Genomic DNA, 22,218 nt, shown 5'->3' on the forward strand with positions numbered 1-22,218 from the left:
AACAAGAGTGAAGGAACATTTCAGCGATATTAAAAAACATGACAGCAATTTCTCTGTCGTAAGTAAACACCGGATACAGAATGACCATAATTTTAAGTCGTCAGATCTGAAAATATTACACAAAGAACCTCACTGGAAAATGAGAGAGATCGCTGAAATGTTCTTTATAAAGAAATATAAGAACACGATTAATTTAAAAAAAGATACCGAGAACTTAAACTCGATACACGACAGTGTCATCATGTCTGTTTAAGTGTTTATATTTATCGGGACACCTTGTTTCTTTCTTTGTCCGCTCAGTCTCCCAAGCACTCGCATACATGTAACATGTCGCAACGAAGAATCCGTCATACGCGAAAATTTATTACGGAATTCGTAAGTTTTTCTTGATTGTCGCTTTCTCTCCTCATATCATTGTTGCTACAAATTAAGATTGGTCCGCAGCTGACCTTTATGGCCATGCGGGAACATGCTCGTGAACTCAGGAATCTGTATTAATTATGTGACGAGTCAATAGATGATATAGGTATTGCTCACTATTTAACGTCGTTAATTTAATATTTATCTCGATTCATTTATATTGTTTGTTTTTTTCTCGCTGTTCCTGTTTCGCACTTGAAAAGGGCTCGAATCTTGAGCCGAAACGCTGTGCATTTTTGTATATATTGCGCCAGTTAATCGAGAAATAAATTGAATTTGCTGATTTTATTCACTGGCGGACGAAATTATTACCGATATAAAAATATAGTCACAGAAACAATATTTGTCAACTATTAGTTGATAGTTAAATAGCGCCTCAACTATAATTATTATAGTTATATAGACTCCATAAAACAAGATATGACAATAACATTTTTCAAGTTTAGACAATTCCTTGACTTATTGTTTAGACAAATATTTTTTTGTTGTGTAGCATACTTCCAGAAGCCGGTGCGGGCGGCAGCGCGAACTCGCGCGGCGAGAGAGTTCGGCTCGCGCCCGCTACGCGGTGCATCGCCAGTATACTTTTGCGTGTTTAAAATTCAACATCGATTCCTATAACTAGGGTCGCTCAGCAGGGTTTTTCCAGCGATCCTTCTAAGATTCGCCAGTCAGGGTGTGTTCACCCATGGTGTAAAAAACAAGGTGAAGCATTGCGCATAATGGCGGCAGCTTTGGCGGTTGAACCAATCAGGAGGCGACCCATTTTGTTGCGCTCACTTTAAGGTGAAGTTCGCTTATAAGAAATAAAAATGTGTGAATCATGTAAAATTTTAGATAAAACCTTAAATAAATAAATAAACTAATGACAATTAAACTTACATTTATTAGTTTATTTATTAAACTTCTGTTTTAATTCTGTTCTAGTTTGGTTACGTAATTTGATTAGAGTCAATTAACCGCACGTGTCCACAGTGTAGATTCTGAATTATAGTGTGAGGAAGAAGGGTTGAAACCTCGGTTGAAACGCAATTTACTTAAATAATAATAAAAAGACATGTCACGAAAAAAATAAATATTTTATTCAAACAGAATTAAATTAGGTAACGTTTTTATACTGTATACGAATTCAAATGATTCTTGAAATTATACTAGATGATCATAATACAACGCACATAATACGACGCATAATACATAATACATAATACATAATACATAATACGACGCGAATTAATTATTTTAAAAAACTGTAAAGAATTTATTGCGAAAAATATTACCTCAGCCAGGATTCGAACCTGGAACCTCCCTCATTTCGTGAAGAGCGTCTGAGGTAATATTTTTCGCAATAAATTCTTTAATTTTTTAAAATAATTAAAAACACATTTTTTTTAATGTTAAAAAAACGTTTTTTTACAATGTTAAAATAAATACAGCAAAAATAAGAATTTAAATTGCCAGTAAATAATGAAAAAATCAATAAAATAAATACTTTTTTAATAAGAAAAAAAGGATCTGTTCTATTAATTTAAACGTTTTTAAAATATTTTTTTTATTACTAAAAATGTTTTTAAAAACGTTGAAAAATATTTTTTTGCTACTTGGGTTATTTAGCAAATATCAACCAATATAAATGCCTCTCAACATTAATTATATTTACTACTTACTGCGTATGTTTTATTAAAGTCGCAAAAGTTGAACACAAAATATTTCCCGCACAACAGACGCACGCGACGGATAACGGACGTAACGGACTACGAATTGATGGAAGCAGCCATATTGCTTTTCTCGCAAAAAAGGTCGCGCGCTGATTGGTTCAAAAACTGAACGAGTGCGCAGCATCGGGAATGCTTCACCTGTCTATTTACACCATGTGTTCACCCACATATATATTAATCAATTTTGGGTTATAAATTTGTATGATATATGTGGCGGCTCACGCCACCAGTAACCAGTAATACTCGCCCGCGCGGTAACTGTAAAGTCGACAGTTTGCATCGACGCCGCTAGGCGTCGCATCGCCCGTACATTCTCTCGAGTTCAAAATTCCGCACCGACCTGTATATAAGGAGACCCCCTACGGGATCAAAGCAGATATTTTCAGGCGCTAGTCGCCTAGGTATATTAATTATAAAATTCTTTTTTACGTTAAAATTCTTATTTTTCATGTATTTCACTTAATGTTTACTTTTAAGTCTTTTAGTTTAACAAATAAGAAATTATTCTTTATTAGACAACTCTAAAAATTATGTTGATATCACTACAATGAATAATTATTCATGTTACTACGACATACTTTTTGCATACACAATATATTTTCCGTTAATGCCACTACTTTCTTGTAGTTTAAATAATTTATTTATTGTTGTTATTACAACTATATTATACATAGTTGAGGCGCTATTTATCCACAAATTTCTAGTCGTTTTAACCGCAAAAAATTCTAGTTGCTGGTACAAATTTTTTCTCTGAGTGTAGTGTAGGGGGAGTCCGAGAGACTTGACCATAGAGGAGAGTTGAACCACTTCAAATATCTCGTTCAAATTTTGAACAAAGAGCTCAATCCGAGCACGTGACAATATGACGCTTGGTAGTGCGTTTCGACTGTGAGTGAGACAAACGTGTTTTAACGTGCTCGGATTGAGCTCTTTGTTCAAAATTTGAACGAAATATTTGAAGTGGTTCAACTCTCCTCTATGGTCAAGTCTCCCGGACTCCCTCTATATGAATTTTGTCCACTAAACTATATATAACTTTTATTACAGTTTTTATAAACTATATATCTAACAATAAGCAATACCTAAGTCTAGGTAATTTACAGTATCTAAATTTACAAAATCTAGACTTAATATTGTAATTAAGCCTAGTATATAAGTCTTAATATAATTAAGCCTAGTATATAAGTCTTACATAGTTTATATTTGCAACATCTTTTATATATTCTATATTCTTCTCTATATATTAATCACCAAATATAAGATTATTATTTTTATGATATATATAAGTTAGATTCTCATGTTTAGTTTTACTTTTTCATAATCGGCATTTAATAAAGAAGCAGATTATCTTAATAAGTCGTGTGAGCTTCTTGGAGTTAAAAAATTACGATTGGAGTTGGCTGCGAAACATACAACCATTATTCCTCCTGAAGATCTTATTCTTGTCGAAGTTAAAAAATTTTACATATGTCAGAATCTATTATCGAAGATCCTCTACAATGGTGGAATAAAATGAAGATGTGACTGCCGAATTTGTACAAATTGGTATACTGCATTTATGCCATACCGATTACAAGTTCAGCATCTGAACGCGCGTTTTCTTCTGCAGGTTTGCTTATCACAGCAAAATGTTCTTCGTTAAAACCATCAAAATCTACCCTGGTAGAAATTGCCTTGCCAGCGCCACGACACTTGTCAGCGCCATGCAAGTTTGCCACGCCACAGCCTTATCCTAAAAACTAGAAAGAGCCATATCAGGGCCATGTCCGCGCCTAATATGGCATTTACATAAAATTGAACGGGCGCAGGTCTGCATTTGACTGCGAGTTTCTAATGCGATCCACACTTGCGCCACGTTAGGTGCTGTCGAGATTCTTCTCTTTGGCTTCTAGATCGACTTCTTAATTTTTAGAAATTTATTAAAACATGTACGTTAAAATTGAGACAGGATTATTTTATCCTTCACCTGCCGCGGCCGGGGTCCTTCGGCTGGCAGAGCTCTACTAATTTATCTGGCAATAAATGATAATAAATAATAATAAATAATAATAAATGATAATAAATAATAATAAATAATAATAAATAAATGGTAAATAAATAATTTGGTTCGGCAATAAATAATAAATAATTAAATTGGGCGCTAATCAGTTGTAGGAGAACTGATAGGCTACAACTACATCATCGTAACGCTTTGATCGTGATCGTAAGCAATGAAGTCGTCGTAAACCGCGTATATCTATGCCAATATATATCTATATAATAGTTATTTGTGTAACAAGTGCGAGAAGTTGAGAATTGGACACGAGTGCGATCACCCGCACGAGTGCCCAATTCTCAACCCGCACGTGTTACACACCCTATTTTATATTACAAAGTGCGTGGAAAGTGGCCCATTGCGCGCGCGTCATCTGTGCGACGGATGGCCGATTCCACACACGAGTCGAAACAGTGCGGTAATGTTTACATGTTTACTGTAACAACTACATCTATCGTAATGTTCACCGTAAGGGTTGATTTATAATAGCCGTAACCGTTGATTTAAGCCGTAATCTTTAAGAAATTGACCAATCACAGTCGAATGTGAGAAGAATAATCGACTGTGATTGGTCAATTTCTTAAAGATTACGGCTTAAATCAACGGTTACGGCTATTATAAACCAACCCTAAGCGGTCGTAACGCTCGTCGTAATTGCTATCGTAAGCTCATCGTATGAGTTGATTCAACTTGAACTCTTTACAATTACGACGCTTGTCTGGCGTTACAACATAACCTAACCTGTCAGCTTTCTCGACGTGCGGCCGCAGGGGGAATTGATCCGCGCAATTTCTTGGGCCCAACGCACGGACATACACACACAACTACACATACGCACAGTCATATACATAATTAAGAGAGGGTTTCTGCCCCACCTCCCCCTCTCTTGATTGTCTCAAAAGTGTTGGTCAACGGGCGAGATGAAAAGGGATTCTACATAAGGGATCAAAGTCCAAAGAGAAGGAATTGTACGAGGAAGAAAGAAAAGGAGAGGAATACTTAAAAGTGCGAGTTAAAAAGGGAATTTATAAGGTGGAAGAAAACATAGGGAATCATCGTAGACCAAAGAAAAAGGATTGTACGAGGAAAAAAAGGGAATATACAGGATTGAAGAAAACCACGGATCAAGACCAAATTACGCTATATAGCCCAAAGGCGGGGCTGAAAGCGTTAATAACCCCAACCGGGGTTAACAACTACAAAAAAAAAATTTCTCGACGTGCGAAAAAAAATGTGTTTATAGAGTTGCTTTCCATTTACATAAAAACTCAGATAATTCTCACTTGTGATGTCATTCTGTCTTTATTATTCATTAATTCCCACGATCAAAGCGTTACGATAAATGTTAGTTGTTACTTTAGGTTATAATTGCAACGCCAGACGAGCGTCGTAATTGGAAAGAGTTCAAGCTGAATCAAGTCATACGACGAGCTTACGATAGCGATTACGACGAGCGTTACGACCGCTTACGATAAACATTACAATAGATGTAGTTGTAGCCTCACACGACAATGGATGGTAATAAAAAATTAAAATCAAAATTTCGAGCGCAAAAATATCGCCAGATGAAAAAATTTAAACGCCATTATTTGTCATTATTTAAAGAAGAAAAATACGATACATGTAATAAACCAAGTACTAGCGGTACAACATCAGAAGGTATTAATCATATACATCACGAATAATATCGAAGCAAATATTGTATTGTATGTAATAGTACAGTTAAGAAATATGTTTTATTATTTTTTATGTAGATCACACGGATGATGTAAATGTAAACGTAGGAGAAGGTTCGAGTGATTCCAATGGAAGTGATTCAGAAACAACATCAGAAGGTTATAATTCATATATATCATGTAATGAATAATATCGAAGCAAATGTATAATGAAGAAATATATTTTATTATTTGTTATGTAGATCATATGAATGACAATATAAACGTAGGAGAAGTGTTGAGTGATTCCGATGGAAGTGATTCAGAAACTTACATTGTGTTTGAAGTTGAAAGAGAGAGAGAGAAAGAGAGAGAGAGAGAGAGAGAGAGGTTGTGTTGTTTTTTTGCGGTCATTAGTGGCAGTTGTAATGCGATAGGTCGGGCCGCGCATTCTACGTAGGTCGGTGAAAAGGCGCGCAAGCGGCGCCGACTACGTTGCGTCCCAGGCGGCGAGGCGCAAGTTTACCGCGCATGCTTGAGCATGTTGGGAGTTTGGGAGGGGCGCGCAGCCCGGGCGAGCGAGCATTCGTCTTCCGGACATCGTGCGGCGCGTTACACACCCGTTGTAATCAGTTCGAGTAAAATACTTAGTTGCGTCATCTTTTCGCTGTTAACTTGTAATCGAGTTGTGAGGTAGCCGAGATCTGCCTCTCAGTGTGCAGCAGACAATATACCGGTGGATCGTATACGCAGCAAATAAAGGACAACAACTGTCGTCGCAGAAAGGAAGCCAGTGAGATACGTCCCAGCGAGCCTTGCCGGCACGTGGAAAGCTCGAGGAAGGCAGCCATTTTCTGGAACGTTCGAGAAAGCCTTTTCGGCAAAACGCCCTTTCGAAGTCTTGGATAAATGGGTTTTTGGATTGGTCCTTTCGACATATATTCATTGTGTGAACATCCTATGTGATGTTATCTTCAATCAAAAGGTAACCTTTATCAATATACATGAGTGAGAACATTAGACTCTCGTCTACCGTTACGAGGTGAGAACGTTAGACTCTCGTCTACCGTTACGAGGTGAGAACGTTAGACTATCGTCTACCGTTACGAGAGGGATTTTCAATCCTCTCAAGGTTACCCTTTGCGGTTATCGCTTGCAGAATTCACGAGAGCAAGCGAGAGGAAGACTTCCTCGCCTTTTGAAAAGATATTAGGATTTCATCTAGAGTTTAATTGTAACACTGAGCTCAGTCTAAAAGTCTATAAATTAATTAATTGTTTGGTTGCAACTATTTTATTTACAATGAAAAACTTTACTTCTTTCTTTTGTGCGATTAATTCGTTATAATCAATTCTATAATATATTTTGTAGTTAATTACGTTAACTTGCGTACATTGGTTACATTCACTACTAACTTAGAATGTTTTACTTGCGAAATACATATAAATCGTTTCAGGCGTTGTAATAACATTATCAAATAACCGTTTGCTTGCGTTGCGATAAAATCTCTTACTCAATTACTTTATATTATCCTAGTGATTATTTTGCGAATTATTAATTATCTAATATTACGTTTATTCTATGGTGAGTTAATGTGTCAATCAAAGAGGAAGGCCTCTTAAAAGTGTAATTCAATACACTCATTTGAAAATTATTACCCGTATCGTATTAAATGCTTGTGTTGCATTCATTGCCTTTGTAGTTGCTCTTGTCGTAATTATCGCTCGTGTCGTAGTAAAAGCTCATAAGGTAAAATATTCCTTTGTCGTGATTTATACTCAAGTTTTGTAATACTCAGTTAACATTCAAATCACGAAGAATATTATCCACAAGGCCGATAACCATTATTTATGATTTAACTAAACGATTGATGCATTATTTCCCTGATTGTTTGAATTATATCTACACTGATATTCATGTTTTTAATTTGAGTTATGTCGATGTTTTGAACGATCCTTTCTTTGATAACTAACAACTAATTCTGAGCTTGACTTCGTCAATATACATTATATGCGTACATACTAAGTTCAATTTCTTTTATAAATAACATTGTCTAATGATACAGAATTCTATCAAGGAATATAAGAAATATATTTCTCTTTTCATAATTCAAAAGAAAGGACTGTTCTACGATAACCATTCATTTTTTCTTTGTGTATTTGATACATTTATTTTACTCATATTGTATTTTTCTATTACAAATGTATAATTTTGTTCACGAATACTGGGAAGGTTTTAGGGCAGTTTCCCTTCCCCTATGCAACAAATGTTGGTATTCTTTGTATAGTTCTGCCCAATCTAAATTTTCTTAATTACATAAATCACGAAACGCAATCTCTCTCTCAATAAACGGATTCTTTTTATTTTTTCCTTCCTCAACAAATTCTCGAGATCAGGCTCGTACGCGAGCTTGTGCAAACACATTGTAAATGAAGAAATCGATAATAACGATAGCGATCAGAGTGATGTGGACGAGCATAATATAATAGATGTAGAAGAAATTGAAGAAATATCGAAACTACGGGTGTGGGCTATTGAATGTAAGATTCCGTTCGTACATCTGGATAAACTGTTAAAAATCCTTCAACAAAGACTTTTATCTACATTACCAAAATCAAACCGAATCAAGTGCAACAAAGATATGTAAGACTACCTGGAGACCAGCGAATATTTGTTCGTTTAATTTCGCTGCGATGTCCTACTCGTGAATAAAGGCCTTATAGTGTTAGGTAAAAAAAAGTACAAAGTTTTTGTTTTTATCTGGAACATAGGAAATTATTAAATGTAAAACTGTCGATGTAAGACTGTGATTATTTGCCAAATATTAAGGTATTTTATTTTTAATTATAATGGTGTCATTTTATCACCCTATTGAACTTAATACCACTTCCCTTATCTCGTTGATATAGAGTCACGTTTGTCATTGTATAATACATATTTATTTTCATGTTTCCTAATTTATGAGATAGTAGTTAATTTAGGAGTAGTAAATATTATTAGTTCAATTGACAGTCTGTTAAAAATAACTAATTAATAAATAATCTTTAAATAAATGCGTTATATGGATTTAGAAATTGTACCTTATTGGCGCCATGTTAGCGCCATACACGTGCCACGTTAAAAACTCGCTAGCCCCATGTCTGCATTAAGGTGCGATTTCACGTACCGCTGAAACTGATCGTTTGAGCGACAAAAATGATCACGTGACGACTTTTGTCGCTAAATTGTCGGTCGTAATCTAGCAGCTACAATTTTGTAGTTTAGATCGGTTCAACTACAGTGTCAAACGCTGATACATTGCTGACAGTGCTGCCGTGCTGTATTAATTATATGTACTTAAAACACATAACCTAAGAAATTACATAACCTGAAAGGAAACGTTGAAGATACGTAGTCATCATCCAGTGACATAAAAAAGAAAAATTAATAAATTAAATTAATATTAAAGATGCAAGATTCGAATAAAGAAAATGAAAATGATGACGTAAGTATATATAAAAAGAAGTAATTTTTTTATATAAAATAAATTCTATTTAATCAAAACAACTAAATTTTATATGAATTTCTTTTCTATATATAGACTAATAAATTAAGCTATATATTTTGAAACGTAAAAGAATATTTTAAGTATTTTAGAACAATATACAACTTGTGAGATATATATGCTATTTCTAATGTTTTGTAGGTATTTGACCTATCAGTACAGACATGTGGACTCTGCGAAACCATATGTGATGCAGATTACATCAACCAACATGAGTGTCTTCAAGGATATCCTAATTATTATACTGACCCAAATACTTATTATTTTTATCCGATGTGCGGTATGTAAAAGTAGCATAAATAAATATCTTATTTATTTAAAAAAATTTAAAAGAATATTCAATATCATGTAATAATTTGTAGAAGATGGAAGTATTTTAAGAAGAAGTGCAATTGATGATCAAGAAGTAACGGTACAAGAAAGTTTAGAAAACATAACAAATAAAAGAAAAAATACAAGGAAAAAATTAAGTATTACAGAAAAGCAGGAGTTGCTTATAGAATTAGAAGAACAATTAATTTTAGAAGTACAGGCACGCGAAGCATTATGGAATCCACAATTGGATTTGTCACTCCGTAGCAGAAAAGCAACGGCACAATTATGGAAAGAAATTTCTGAAGCATTAAATGGTAAGCAAATACTCATTCAATAATAAAATAATTATAGGAATAGTATGCAACTCAATAATTATTAATATAAATTTGTTTGTAACATATGATGTTTTCCAGGAAAACTGTCGGACAAAGAAGCAAAGACAAAGTTTAAATCCCTGCATGATACATACAGAAGAATTGTTAGCAATGAATCGTTGGCTAGTGGTTCAGAAAGACTTGCTAAAATGAGCAAATGGCAACACTACGATAATTTATCGTTTTTGCGTGACTCATGCCTACAAAAACAGTGAGTATTTTTTATATCGTTCTTTCAGAACAATACTTATAGTAGAATGTCAACATAAAATATAAAATAAAACAATAATATAAAACAATAATAGAAATAATATAAAACAATATAAATAAAACAATGTAAAAAAATATATATACATATACATAATAGATAATATACAATATACATAATAGATTTTTGGAAATTAACATTTTAACTAGCTGTTATAATAGAACAAAATCAAATGTATCATGCAGCGTAGATAGTAATGATGAAGACTCAATTCTCAGTTCTACAGATGTGGAACAAAATAGACAAAAAAGTATGTTTAATCTAATTCATTATAAATAAATATAATATTTCATATATTATTACATATATATATATATATATATATATATATATATATATATATATATATATATATATATTACATGTAAACATTTTTTTTAGAAACAAGAAAACAAAGCAATAATAAAAAAGATAATTCAGCTCTGGAGAGAATTGCTGATGCTTTCTGTAAAAGAAATACGGAGGCACCCATTGTTTTACCTGATCCTCCAGAAAACGATGAAGTGGACGCAATTGTAGCTGTAGTGGAAACAAGACTGAGAAAACTTCCACGAAACATATTGGATGATACAGCGCAGAAACTTTTTCAACTAACGTATGAGCTCATAAAAAATATTTCTTGAAAAAGTTTTTGCGATGCATTATCAAACATGTTAAGTGTTTGTTACTTAATTAAGCATACTTGTTAAGCTTAAGTTTTTCATATTTTTATGTGTGATAAAGGCCCGTTTCTACCATTCGCGATTAACTTTAACCTCAAGTTAAACTATCTTAATATCTTTGTTATTTTCAGATACATTCTTTAAAAAAGACAAAGATAGTTTAACCCAAGATTAAAGTTAACCGTGGATGATAGAAACGGGCCATAGAACGTTTTCTGTGTTATAGTTTATATTACTAATTATAAACATGTACATACAATATAGTCTTTTATTTTTAATTTTTTTATTTGTACTTGTCATATGTGATATAAAACATTTCCTATGTTATAGAGTTAATATTACTAAGTAATACTATTATAAACATGTACATGCAATATAGTGTTTTATTTTTAAGTTTTTTATTTGTACTTGTGATATGTGATATAAAACGTTTCCTATGTTCTACAGTTTATATTACTAAGTAATACTATTATAAACATGTTCATGCAATATAGTCTATACTTTTATTTTTATATGAAATAATAATAAATAATATAAATAACAAGTAAACGTCTTTTTCAATTATTTTGCAACATTCTTTATTATTAATGCTTATAAACAATAGTGAATATATTTAGATACATAAAGAATATATGCGAGGCTACATATTTTTTGTATTTTGAAAAACATATTTAGATATAATCATTTTGCCAAGGTACAGATCCTTCATTATTAAAGTATGTACAAAACTTTTCCCTTATTTCTATACTTGATTTAGTACTCATATATGATCCTGTACGACGAATTTCACGATAGGCAGTACAAAAATCATTATGATCTACATGATCAATTATACTTGCAGATATATATTCATTAGTGTTTATGTCTTGCTTTCTTAACCAATTATGCAAGCACACAATGGCTTGCACAATTTTTTCTGAAGTTTCTACTGTACTGATTATTGGTTTTCTTAATATTCGCCACTGAGAGGCAAGAATACCAAATGTATTTTCAATAGTGCGTCTGGCACGGCTCAATCGATAGTTAAATATATTTTTTTCTTTATTTAATCCGCCCCTTCCTGGATATGGTCGCAACAAATATTCCTTCAAAGGGAATGCTTCATCTCCAACGAGGCAATATGGTAGTATGGGACCATTTTCAAAAATAGTCTCTGCATTTGGTACATTTAGCTTTTTTTGTTCAAATTTTTTGCCAAACTGACATTCTCTAAAAATACCACCATCGCTGCGTCTTCCATAGGCTCCAATATCGACAAATGTGAATAAGTAATTGGCATCACATATTGCCATTAAAACAACACTATGGCTGTGTTTATAGTTATAATATGTAGAGCCAGCATTAGCAGGACACTGAAAAAGTATATTATTATAAGTATACATTATTATAATAGTTGCGTTCAATTTGCAAATCAGAGGTGTAAAACTGAATGCAAATATTGTCAAATTGAATGAATTTATAATAGTATAAAAATACATACTTGAATAACAATGTGTTTTCCATCGATGGCACCAATGCAATGAGGAAAATTGCATTGATTTTCAAAATCTGCTGCAATACGCAGCCAATCTTCCTTTGTTAAAGATGATGGAAGGACAACTGGACACAACATGTTCCAAATTGCTTCACATGTTTCGGATATAATATTACTTATTGTTGTACATCCTAATAAGTACTGGTATGATATTGATACCATTGAGTCGCCACAAGCCAAATATCTATAATATGTGAAAGATAACTATATAAGTTAAATCATTTATAGCTTGTATTGTCTAATGCATTACTTTCATATTTTTATGCAATTATTTTAAAAAATGTAATAAAACAAACCTTAGAGTCAAACACAAACGTTCTTCAGCACTGACAGGCTCTCTAATATGTGTCTGCTTTTGAAGTTTTGGTCCAACAATTTGTAGTAAATTTTCCAGTTGCGTTGATGACATACGAAAATAATTCAGAAATCTTGCACTTTCTAATCTCACATTCGGTAAAATAGCTTTGTAAAATCCATATTTATTATGATTTTGAAAAAGTGGTGCGACCCAAAATTTTTTTTTCGAATAATGTCTTTTTTGTTTCTGATATGTCGATAGCAATATAACAAAAACGATATCATTTTCAAATTGTATTTGACGTTTTCGTCGAATTATTTGATTACAATTAGATATCCAATTATAATATTTTTTTCTTTTGGAAGCTGCCATTATTGCTTTCTACAACACAACTTTGTCGCTGCAATCTTTTTTCATGTGCACAAGCTGCCGCTGTAATAGTTTAGCGACAAAAGTCGTCACGTGATCATTTTTGTCGCTCAAACGATCAGTTTCAGCGGCACGTGAAAATTATGATAGTACCTTATTGTCGCCATGTTAGCGCCGTGCCAGCACCACATCAGATCTGTGGCGCTAGCGGGCAAAACGTGACGTTTCGCGGATGGCGCTTACCAGCGTGCCATGCCAGCTCCTGAAGTGGCAGTGTGGAACGCTGGTCAGTGCCAGGCAAGCGCCCAGTCAAAATTTCTACCAGGGTAATTAAATATTATTTATTCACGATAATTTCAAATTAATAACAGATATGTACTCGTATTTAAAGTCAGTAAAATAAGTTTTACATTAAGTATAAGTTATATTATTCATAGGGTGCGTTCGGGGAGACGCTATTAGCGCTACCTAGCGCTACTAGCTGTTCGCGTCATACTAGCTGTTGACGTCATTACTGGTAGTGTTATATGTCATAACTGCTCGCTACCAACGCTCTTCCTTCCGAGGTAGTGCATTAATAGCGTTAGCGTTTACATGCTCTATGAACAGCGCAATAGTGAATGGTAGTGAATTGTTGTGATTGTTTATTTGAAGAAAGAGCTTTGCGTGTGCACACGTATTGTGAATATCGTATTAATTACGAAGTTACAAATATGGATTATATAGAAACAGATATATATATAATATATAATAATTTTCTTTTTCAGCGGCGGCAAAATTGGTGAGTGATAATTTATCGGAATGAATAAAAATAGCAAACAATAAATACTCAGCACTTGTTTTCAAAATACGATTATTTCATTAGCCTTACTAATGGTGTCTGTGAAGTTAGCATATCATTTTCCAGCAGATCAAAAATAAAAGGCAGTTCTTGTCGCATGCAGTCGAGTTCTATAGTTCCTGATACTTTTTAGTAATAGTTCTGGTGATTTTACCCAAAAAACAGTCGATCGAAAAAATGATCTGCTAACTTCCCGTAGCAGATCATTTTCTAGCAAATCAAAAATAAAAAAGAGTTCTTGTCGCATGCAGTCGAGTTCTATAGTTCCTGATACTTTTTAATAATAGTTCTGTTGATTTTGCCAAAAAAAGTTCATTGAAAAAATTATCTGCTAATTTTCCAAAATCTCGGAGTTCCGGTTTATTTAAAATATTTTTCGAATAGTTCTGAGCATACTGGAGCATTTTTTAAAAAGTTTTTGACATTAGCAATGTTGTACGATTGTTTAAAAAATTAATACCGCCCAAAAACCGAGTACTTAGAGAGAATAGTGTGATATGCTGTACGAAATGTCGCAGTTCCGGTTTATCTAAAATATTTCTCGAATAGTTCTGAACATACTAAAGCATTATTCAAAGAGTTCCCGACACTGGCAATGTCGTACGATTGTTTAGAAAATTAATACCGCTCAAAAACCGAGTATTTAGAGAGAATAAGGTGATATGCTGTACGAAATGTCGCAGTTCCGGTTTATCTAAAATATTTCTCGAATAGTTCTGAACATACTAAAGCATTTTCCAAAAAGTTCCCGACCCTGGCAATGTCGTATGATTGTTTAAAAAATTAATACCGTTCGAAAACCGAGTATTTAGAGAGAATAGGGTAATATGCTGTACGAAATGTCGCAGTTCCGGTTTATCTAAAATATTTCTCGAATAGTTCTGAACATACTAAAGCATTTTCCAAAGAGTTCCCGACCCTGGCAATGTCGTATGATTGTTTAAAAAATTAATACCGCTCGAAAACCGAGTATTTAGAGAGAATAAGGTGATATGCTGTACGAAATGTCGCAGTTCCGGTTTATCTAAAATATTTCTTGAATAGTTCTGAACATACTAAAGCATTTTCCAAAGAGTTCCCGACCCTGGCAATGTCGTATGATTGTTAAAAAAATTAATACCGCTCGAAAACCGAGTATTTAGAGAGAATAGGGTGATATGCTGTACGAAATGTCGCAGTTCCGGTTTATCTAAAATATTTCTCGAATAGTTCTAAACATACTAAAGCATTTTCCAAAGAGTTCCCGACCCTGGCAATGTCGTATGATTGTTTAAAAAATTAATACCGCTCGAAAACCGAGTATTATATTTAGAGAGAATAGGGTGATATGCTGTACGAAATGTCGCAGTTCCGGTTTATCTAAAATATTTCTCGAACAGTTCTGAACATACTAAAGCATTTTCCAAAAAGTTCCCGACCCTGGCAATGTCGTATGATTGTTTAAAAAATTAATACCGCTCGAAAACCGAGTATTTAGAGAGAATAGGGTGATATGCTGTACGAAATGTCGCAGTTCCGGTTTATCTAAAATATTTCTCGAATAGTTCTGAACATACTAAAGCATTTTCCAAAGAGTTCCCGACCCTGGCAATGTCGTATGATTGTTTAAAAAATTAATACCGCTCGAAAACCGAGTATTTAGAGAGAATAGGGTGATATGCTGTACGAAATGTCGCAGTTCCGGTTTATCTAAAATATTTCTCGAACAGTTCTGAACATACTAAAGCATTTTCTAAAAAGTTCCCGAACCTGGCAATGTCGTATGATTGTTTAAAAAATTAATACCGCTTGAAAACAATCATTGCCAGGGTTTGGAACTTTTTAGAAAATGCTTTAGTATGTTCAGAACTATTCGAAAAATATTTTAGATAAACCGGAACTGCAACATTTTGTACAGCATATCACACTATTCTCTCTAAGTACTCGGTTTTTGGGCGGTATTAATTTTTTAAACAATCGTACAACATTGCTAATGTCGGGAACTCTTTAGAAAATGCTTTAGTATGTTCAGAACTATTCGGGAAATATTTTAGATAAACCGGAACTGCGACATTTCATACAGCATATCACCCTATTCTCTCTAAATACTCGGTTTTCAAGTGGTATTAATTTTTTAAACAATCATACGACATTGCCAGGGTCGGGAACTCTTTGGAAAATGCTTTAGTATGTTCAGAACTGTTCGAGAAATATTTTAGATAAACCGGAACTGCGACATTTCGTACAGCATATCACCCTATTCTCTCTAAATATAATACTCGGTTTTCGAGCGGTATTAATTTTTTAAACAATCATACGACATTGCCAGGGTCGGGAACTCTTTGGAAAATGCTTTAGTATGTTCAGAACTATTCGAGAAATATTTTAGATAAACCGGAACTGCGACATTTCGTACAGCATATCACCCTATTCTCTCTAAATACTCGGTTTTCGAGCGGTATTAATTTTTTAAACAATTATACGACATTGCCAGGGTCGGGAACTCTTTGGAAAATGCTTTAGTATGTTCAGAACTATTCGAGAAATATTTAGATAAACCGGAACTGCGACATTTCGTACAGCATATCACACTATTCTCTCTAAATACTCGGTTTTCGAGCGGTATTAATTTTTTAAACAATCATACGACATTGCCAGGGTCGGGAACTCTTTGGAAAATGCTTTAGCATGTTCAGAACTATTCGAGAAATATTTTAGATAAACTGGAACTGCGACATTTCGTACAGCATATCACCCTATTCTCTCTAAATACTCGGTTTTCGAGCGGTATTAATTTTTTAAACAATCATACGACATTGCCAGGGTCGGGAACTCTTTGGAAAATGCTTTAGTATGTTCAGAACTATTCGAGAAATATTTTAGATAAACCGGAACTGCGACATTTCGTACAGCATATCACCCTACTCTCTCTAAATACTCGGTTTTCGAGCGGTATTAATTTCTTAAACAATCATACGACATTGCCAGGGTCGGGAACTCTTTGGAAAATGCTTTAGTATGTTCAGAACTATTCGAGAAATATTTTAGATAAACTGGAACTGCGACATTTCGTACAGCATATCACCCTATTCTCTCTAAATACTCGGTTTTCGAGCGGTATTAATTTTTTAAACAATCATACGACATTGCTAGGGTCGGGAACTCTTTGGAAAATGCTTTAGTATGTTCAGAACTATTCGAGAAATATTTTAGATAAACCGGAACTGCGACATTTCGTACAGCATATCACCCTACTCTCTCTAAATACTCGGTTTTCGAGCGGTATTAATTTTTTAAACAATCATACGACATTGCCAGGGTCGGGAACTCTTTGGAAAATGCTTTAGTATGTTCAGAACTATTCGAGAAATATTTTAGATAAACCGGAACTGCGACATTTCGTACAGCATATCACCCTATTCTCTCTAAATACTTGGTTTTCGAGCGGTATTAATTTTTTAAACAATCATACGACATTGCCAGGGTCTTTGGAAAATGCTTTAGTATGTTCAGAACTATTCGAGAAATATTTTAGATAAACCGGAACTGCGACATTTCGTACAGCATATCACACTATTCTCTCTAAGTACTCGGTTTTTGGGCGGTATTAATTTTTTAAACAATCGTACAACATTGCTAATGTCGAGAACTTTTTAGAAGATGCTTCAGTATGCTCAGAACTATTCGAAAAATATTTTAAATAAACCGAAATTCCGAGATTTTGGAAAATTAGCAGATAATTTTTTCAATGGACTTTTTTTGTCAAAATCAACAGAACTATTATTAAAAAGTATCAGGAACTATAGAACTCGACTGCATGCGACAAAAACTCTTTTTTATTTTTGATTTGCTAGAAAATGATCTGCTACGGGAAGTTAGCAGATCATTTTTTCGATCGACTGTTTTTTGGGTAAAATCACCAGAACTATTACTAAAAAGTATCAGGAACTATAGAACTCGACTGCATGCGACAAGAACTGCCTTTTATTTTTGATCTGCTGGAAAATGATATGCCAACTTCACAGACACTTACTAATGTCTTTTCTTTCACAAAAGAAAATAAAATTTATCTTAAAATGTTATTCCTGACTATCATACGTAACAAAAATAAAATGTAATTCACTGTATATAAACCATCAGATATCAGACTTCTTTCTCTCTTACTTATTAAATATTTCTTTACATATTAAGTTGTATAAATAATATGAATAATATACTTAATGTAAAACTTATTTTACTGACTTTAAATACATATGTTTTATTAATTTGAAATTACCGTAAATAAATAATATTTTATTAAATTTTGATGGTTTTAACGAAGAACGTTTTGCTGTGATAAGCAAACCTGCAGAAGAAAACGCGCATTTAGATGCTGAACTTGTAATCGCGGTATGGCATAAATGCAGCGTACCAATTTGTACAAATTCGGCAGTGACAACTTTATTTATTAATTTATTCCACCATTGTAGAGGATCTTCGATAATAGATTCTGACATATGTAAATACTTTTTAACTTCGACAAGAATAGGATTTTCAGAAAGAATAATGCTTATTGTATGTTTCGCATCCAACTCCAATCGTAATTTTTTAGTTCAAGAAGCTCACATGACTTATTAGGATAATCTGCTATTATGAAAAAGTAAAACTAAACATGAGAATTTAACTTATATATATCATAAAAATAATAATCTTATATTTGGTGATTAATATAGAAGCTGTTGCAAATATAAACTATGTAAGACTTATATATATTACTTATACTAAGCTTAATTACAATATTAAGCCTAGATTTTGTAAATCTAGATACTGAAAATTACCTAGACTAGGCATTGCTTAGATATATATATAGTTTATAAAAACTGTAATAAAAGTTATATATAGCTTAATGGACAAAATTCATATACACTAATTTTTTCATTGTATTAAAAGTATAAATTAATTTTATATAGCATATAATCAAATGGAACCAAATATTGATATATTATAATATTAAAAAATATATTTAATTATATTTCTCATTTTATATATATAAAAACAATGTCATTCAATTGGACAATAAGTTTTACTTATTGACAATAAGAACAAAAATATTTGTTAAAATATGATCTAATCTAAAACGTCGCTTAATGTTAATAAATAAGATATAAAAATAATTTAACCTGCTCATTTCTAATATTCAGGGGAACCATTTTGTGGATCATATATATTAAAAATTCCTTAGGAGATTGCTGCTTGTCTGCGAGATATTCAGTAACACCTCTAACACTTTAAAGAGTCGGATCCAGAAGTGCTCCGCAAACATGAGTTTCATGAATTTAAAATCGCTTTTTTATATTTTGTAAAATAGTTTCTTTAAGTTGTTTTACTAGGAATGAATCGTATTCATTTATACACATATTACTCTTAACTTCTGCCCTGAAAATATTAAAAAAGTAATTGATACAACAGCATCTATTAACTCAGCTTTTTAAATTTGGCGGCGCAGGGGTTACAAAATGCTACGCTAGTACGCTACTGCTGTTCATGGAGCTCGCATTCGCTAGCGCTATCATGGCTCCATGAACGGAGTTAATAGCGTTAGCGTTGGTAGCGCGGTAGCGAGCTCCCCGAACGCACCCTACATGTGCACACGCAAAGCTTTTCCTTCAAATAAACAATTACAAAAATTCACTACCATTCACTATTGCGCTGTTCATAGAGCCTGTAAACGCTAACGCTATTATAATGCACTACCTCGGAAGGAAGAGCGTTGGTAGCGAGCAGTTATGACGTATAACACTACCAGTAATGACGTCACGACAGCGTTTGGTAGCGCTATTATAGAGCTCCGCGAACAGCCAGTAGCGCTAGGTAGCGCTAATAGCGTTATTAGCGCTGTTCAGCACTATCGGTGTTCGGGGAGCACGCTACCAATCCAACCAACGCCATCATGACGTCACTATCGGTAGCGTTTTGACGTCATAAAGCGTCTTCTACAATTGGCAGCAAAAGTATGCAGTAAGACGTAAGCAGTAAGTTATTGACCAACCACAGTCAATTATTCTTGAATTGTAAAAATCTCATTAGTCAATAACTTACTGCTTACGTTTTATACATGTATACATCGTATACTAACGTCATAATATTTCCACGTTCGCTTATTATTTCCAGATTTTTTGTTGTGATCCTTCACATTCTTGTATGTTCTTTTCATAGTATTTACTCTGGTCGTGCATTGTTTGGCTGTTACAATGTATCCTTCGTTGTTTAATACTTCAGTAATTGCTTCCCATGCTTTTTTGTGAGTGATTTTGCCCGAATACATGGCTTGTTCCCGCTGTCTGTATATTTCTAATAAAAGCAAAATCGCTTCATGACTCCATCTCATAAAACCACCTGTTCGGCAAATAAAGATATTTAATATATATTTTATGTATTATGCATGTATAAAAAGATTACAAACAATATCTGAAATTTACTTACCCTCTTCATTCTCCATTGTGCGTGCAGTAAGTAATGCATCCTCTTCATTAGTTGTTACTGATGCAAAAGAATGCATTTTTCCTTAAAAAAAAAAACGCTTTTTAAAACATTAATTATATATAAATATTTGAATATAAATATAATCATATAATAAATTAAACCATTAATTAGGAAGTAATTAGGAAGAAGAACAAATTAAACAAACCTGATGTTTCGATTGAAGAAACCTGGGGGTAAGTATATTTTCGGTTCCTAAAAAAAATATATAAATAACTTTAAAAAGTTAAGACAAGAAATGTACCAATGTATTAATATTATTATAATTATATACAATAATATATTATAATAGTAGGTATGTATAATATTTTATTATGTTTTTATATAAACTAATATGTACGTATCATATATAATATTATTTATGTCACATGTGCCAGGACAAGAAAAATTGTTGCCAAGCATACAAATTTGTTATTAATAACTCACCACTACCCAAGCCACTACCACACCTCTCATTCCGTGCATAATTAAGTAAATCTGTCCTATAAGCCACATCTAAATGCAAGTAAAAATTAAAACGTATTAAGCAAATAGTGAAAAAAAAGACAAATGTAAACATGTAATAATGAAAAGAAAAGGATGAAAGAAACAATTAAAATGAAAACATTAGTTATAGGATTATATGACTATTATATGATTATAACAGTATTATACATGGAAAAAAAGTGTAGCACAAGAAAAACAATAGCCCTGATATGCATCACAAACAAAACAAAGACTACATAAAGTAAAAAATAGTTCAAGATGCACACGCAGAAATAAATAAAATAGTTATAAAAATAAGCCAAAAAGTTAGTTATAAAGATAAATCTTCAAGTAAACTGTTATTCACCCTTTCTTTCTAACATTTATTAATGCTCTTACTTAATTATGTAACATTCAATGTCCATTGTAATAAAAATAAAGCGAAAAAAATAAGTCGAAACTTTGCAACAGTTAAAATAAAAGTGTAAATATTGACCTGCTTTATCCAGTACTTTCAACTTACCATTTTGCGCTCTCTTAAACTCCTGTGAAGTAAGTAATAATGTAAACGTTTCTGGTGTATCTTCATCACAAATACATATTTTTATACGATCCATGACCAACAGAAGCCGCAATTAGACGCTGATAAACAATATTTCCCGAACGAGTTAGCTGCAAACAGAAAAGGATCTTACTCAACAAGATTAACTGGATGACTTTTTGTTCACAATTATCTAGATAATATATTTTTTCTATGCCAAACTTAACAATTATACTTACAGAAACCAGAAATATTAACGGATACAGGTGAATATAGTGGAATGCTGCTGAATATAGTGGAATAGACGTATATAGTGGAATGCTGCTCGGCAAACGGCAAGTTCCAACGCGGTTTTTGTTTCGGCGTCTGTGCAACGCACGCTATTTGATGTTCGGGAAGCTATCGCGCTATTGGCTCCGCGAACAGTCTTGGTAGCGTTTGCGTTGGTAGCGTTAGTAACGTCTCCCCGAACGCACTCTTTACGGGTGCATTCGGGGAGACGCTATTAACGCTATAAACGCAAACGCTATGAACTTCGTTCGAAGAGCCAATAGCGCGACAGCGATAGCAAGCTGCCCGAACGCAGCTTAAGCGCCAATAGTATTTCGTGCCTCACCTCGAAAATAATAGCGAAAATAGCGCGAGTGATGACGTCACGCTGCCTTCACAGTGACATCATCATCG

The 22,218-nt window shown here is 33.4% G+C and overlaps 2 protein-coding genes across 8 annotated transcripts; one reads left to right on the forward strand and one right to left on the reverse strand.

Moving 5' to 3' along the window:
• The first annotated feature begins 9,090 nt into the window (after positions 1 to 9,090).
• LOC139821954 (uncharacterized) lies at positions 9,091 to 11,031 on the forward strand. Of its 6 annotated transcripts, none has more exons than XM_071793395.1 (6): positions 9,091 to 9,309; positions 9,511 to 9,649; positions 9,732 to 9,998; positions 10,098 to 10,269; positions 10,449 to 10,576; positions 10,708 to 11,031. In XM_071793395.1, exons 1-6 carry the CDS (start codon positions 9,274 to 9,276, stop codon positions 10,947 to 10,949), a joined length of 984 nt encoding a protein of 327 aa, XP_071649496.1. In that variant the 5' UTR covers positions 9,091 to 9,273; the 3' UTR covers positions 10,950 to 11,031. The 6 variants fall into 6 exon arrangements, with proteins under 6 accessions (XP_071649496.1, XP_071649498.1, XP_071649497.1 ...); XM_071793397.1 differs by having other exon boundaries at positions 10,488 to 10,576; XM_071793396.1 differs by having other exon boundaries at positions 9,093 to 9,309; positions 10,476 to 10,576.
• A 357-nt stretch (positions 11,032 to 11,388) lies between these two features.
• LOC139821953 (uncharacterized) lies at positions 11,389 to 13,518 on the reverse strand. Of its 2 annotated transcripts, XM_071793393.1 has the most exons (3): positions 12,819 to 13,518; positions 12,469 to 12,706; positions 11,389 to 12,340 (listed from the first exon to the last, which is right to left on the reverse strand). In XM_071793393.1, exons 1-3 carry the CDS (start codon positions 13,190 to 13,192, stop codon positions 11,660 to 11,662), a joined length of 1,293 nt encoding a protein of 430 aa, XP_071649494.1. In that variant the 5' UTR covers positions 13,193 to 13,518; the 3' UTR covers positions 11,389 to 11,659. The 2 variants fall into 2 exon arrangements, with proteins under 2 accessions (XP_071649494.1, XP_071649495.1); XM_071793394.1 differs by lacking the exon at positions 12,819 to 13,518 and having other exon boundaries at positions 12,469 to 12,756.
• Between the last annotated feature and the right edge of the window lie 8,700 nt (positions 13,519 to 22,218).

The sequence above is a fragment of the Temnothorax longispinosus genome, chromosome 11 (assembly GCF_030848805.1).
Source record: "Temnothorax longispinosus isolate EJ_2023e chromosome 11, Tlon_JGU_v1, whole genome shotgun sequence".
Taxonomy (NCBI): domain Eukaryota; kingdom Metazoa; phylum Arthropoda; class Insecta; order Hymenoptera; family Formicidae; genus Temnothorax; species Temnothorax longispinosus.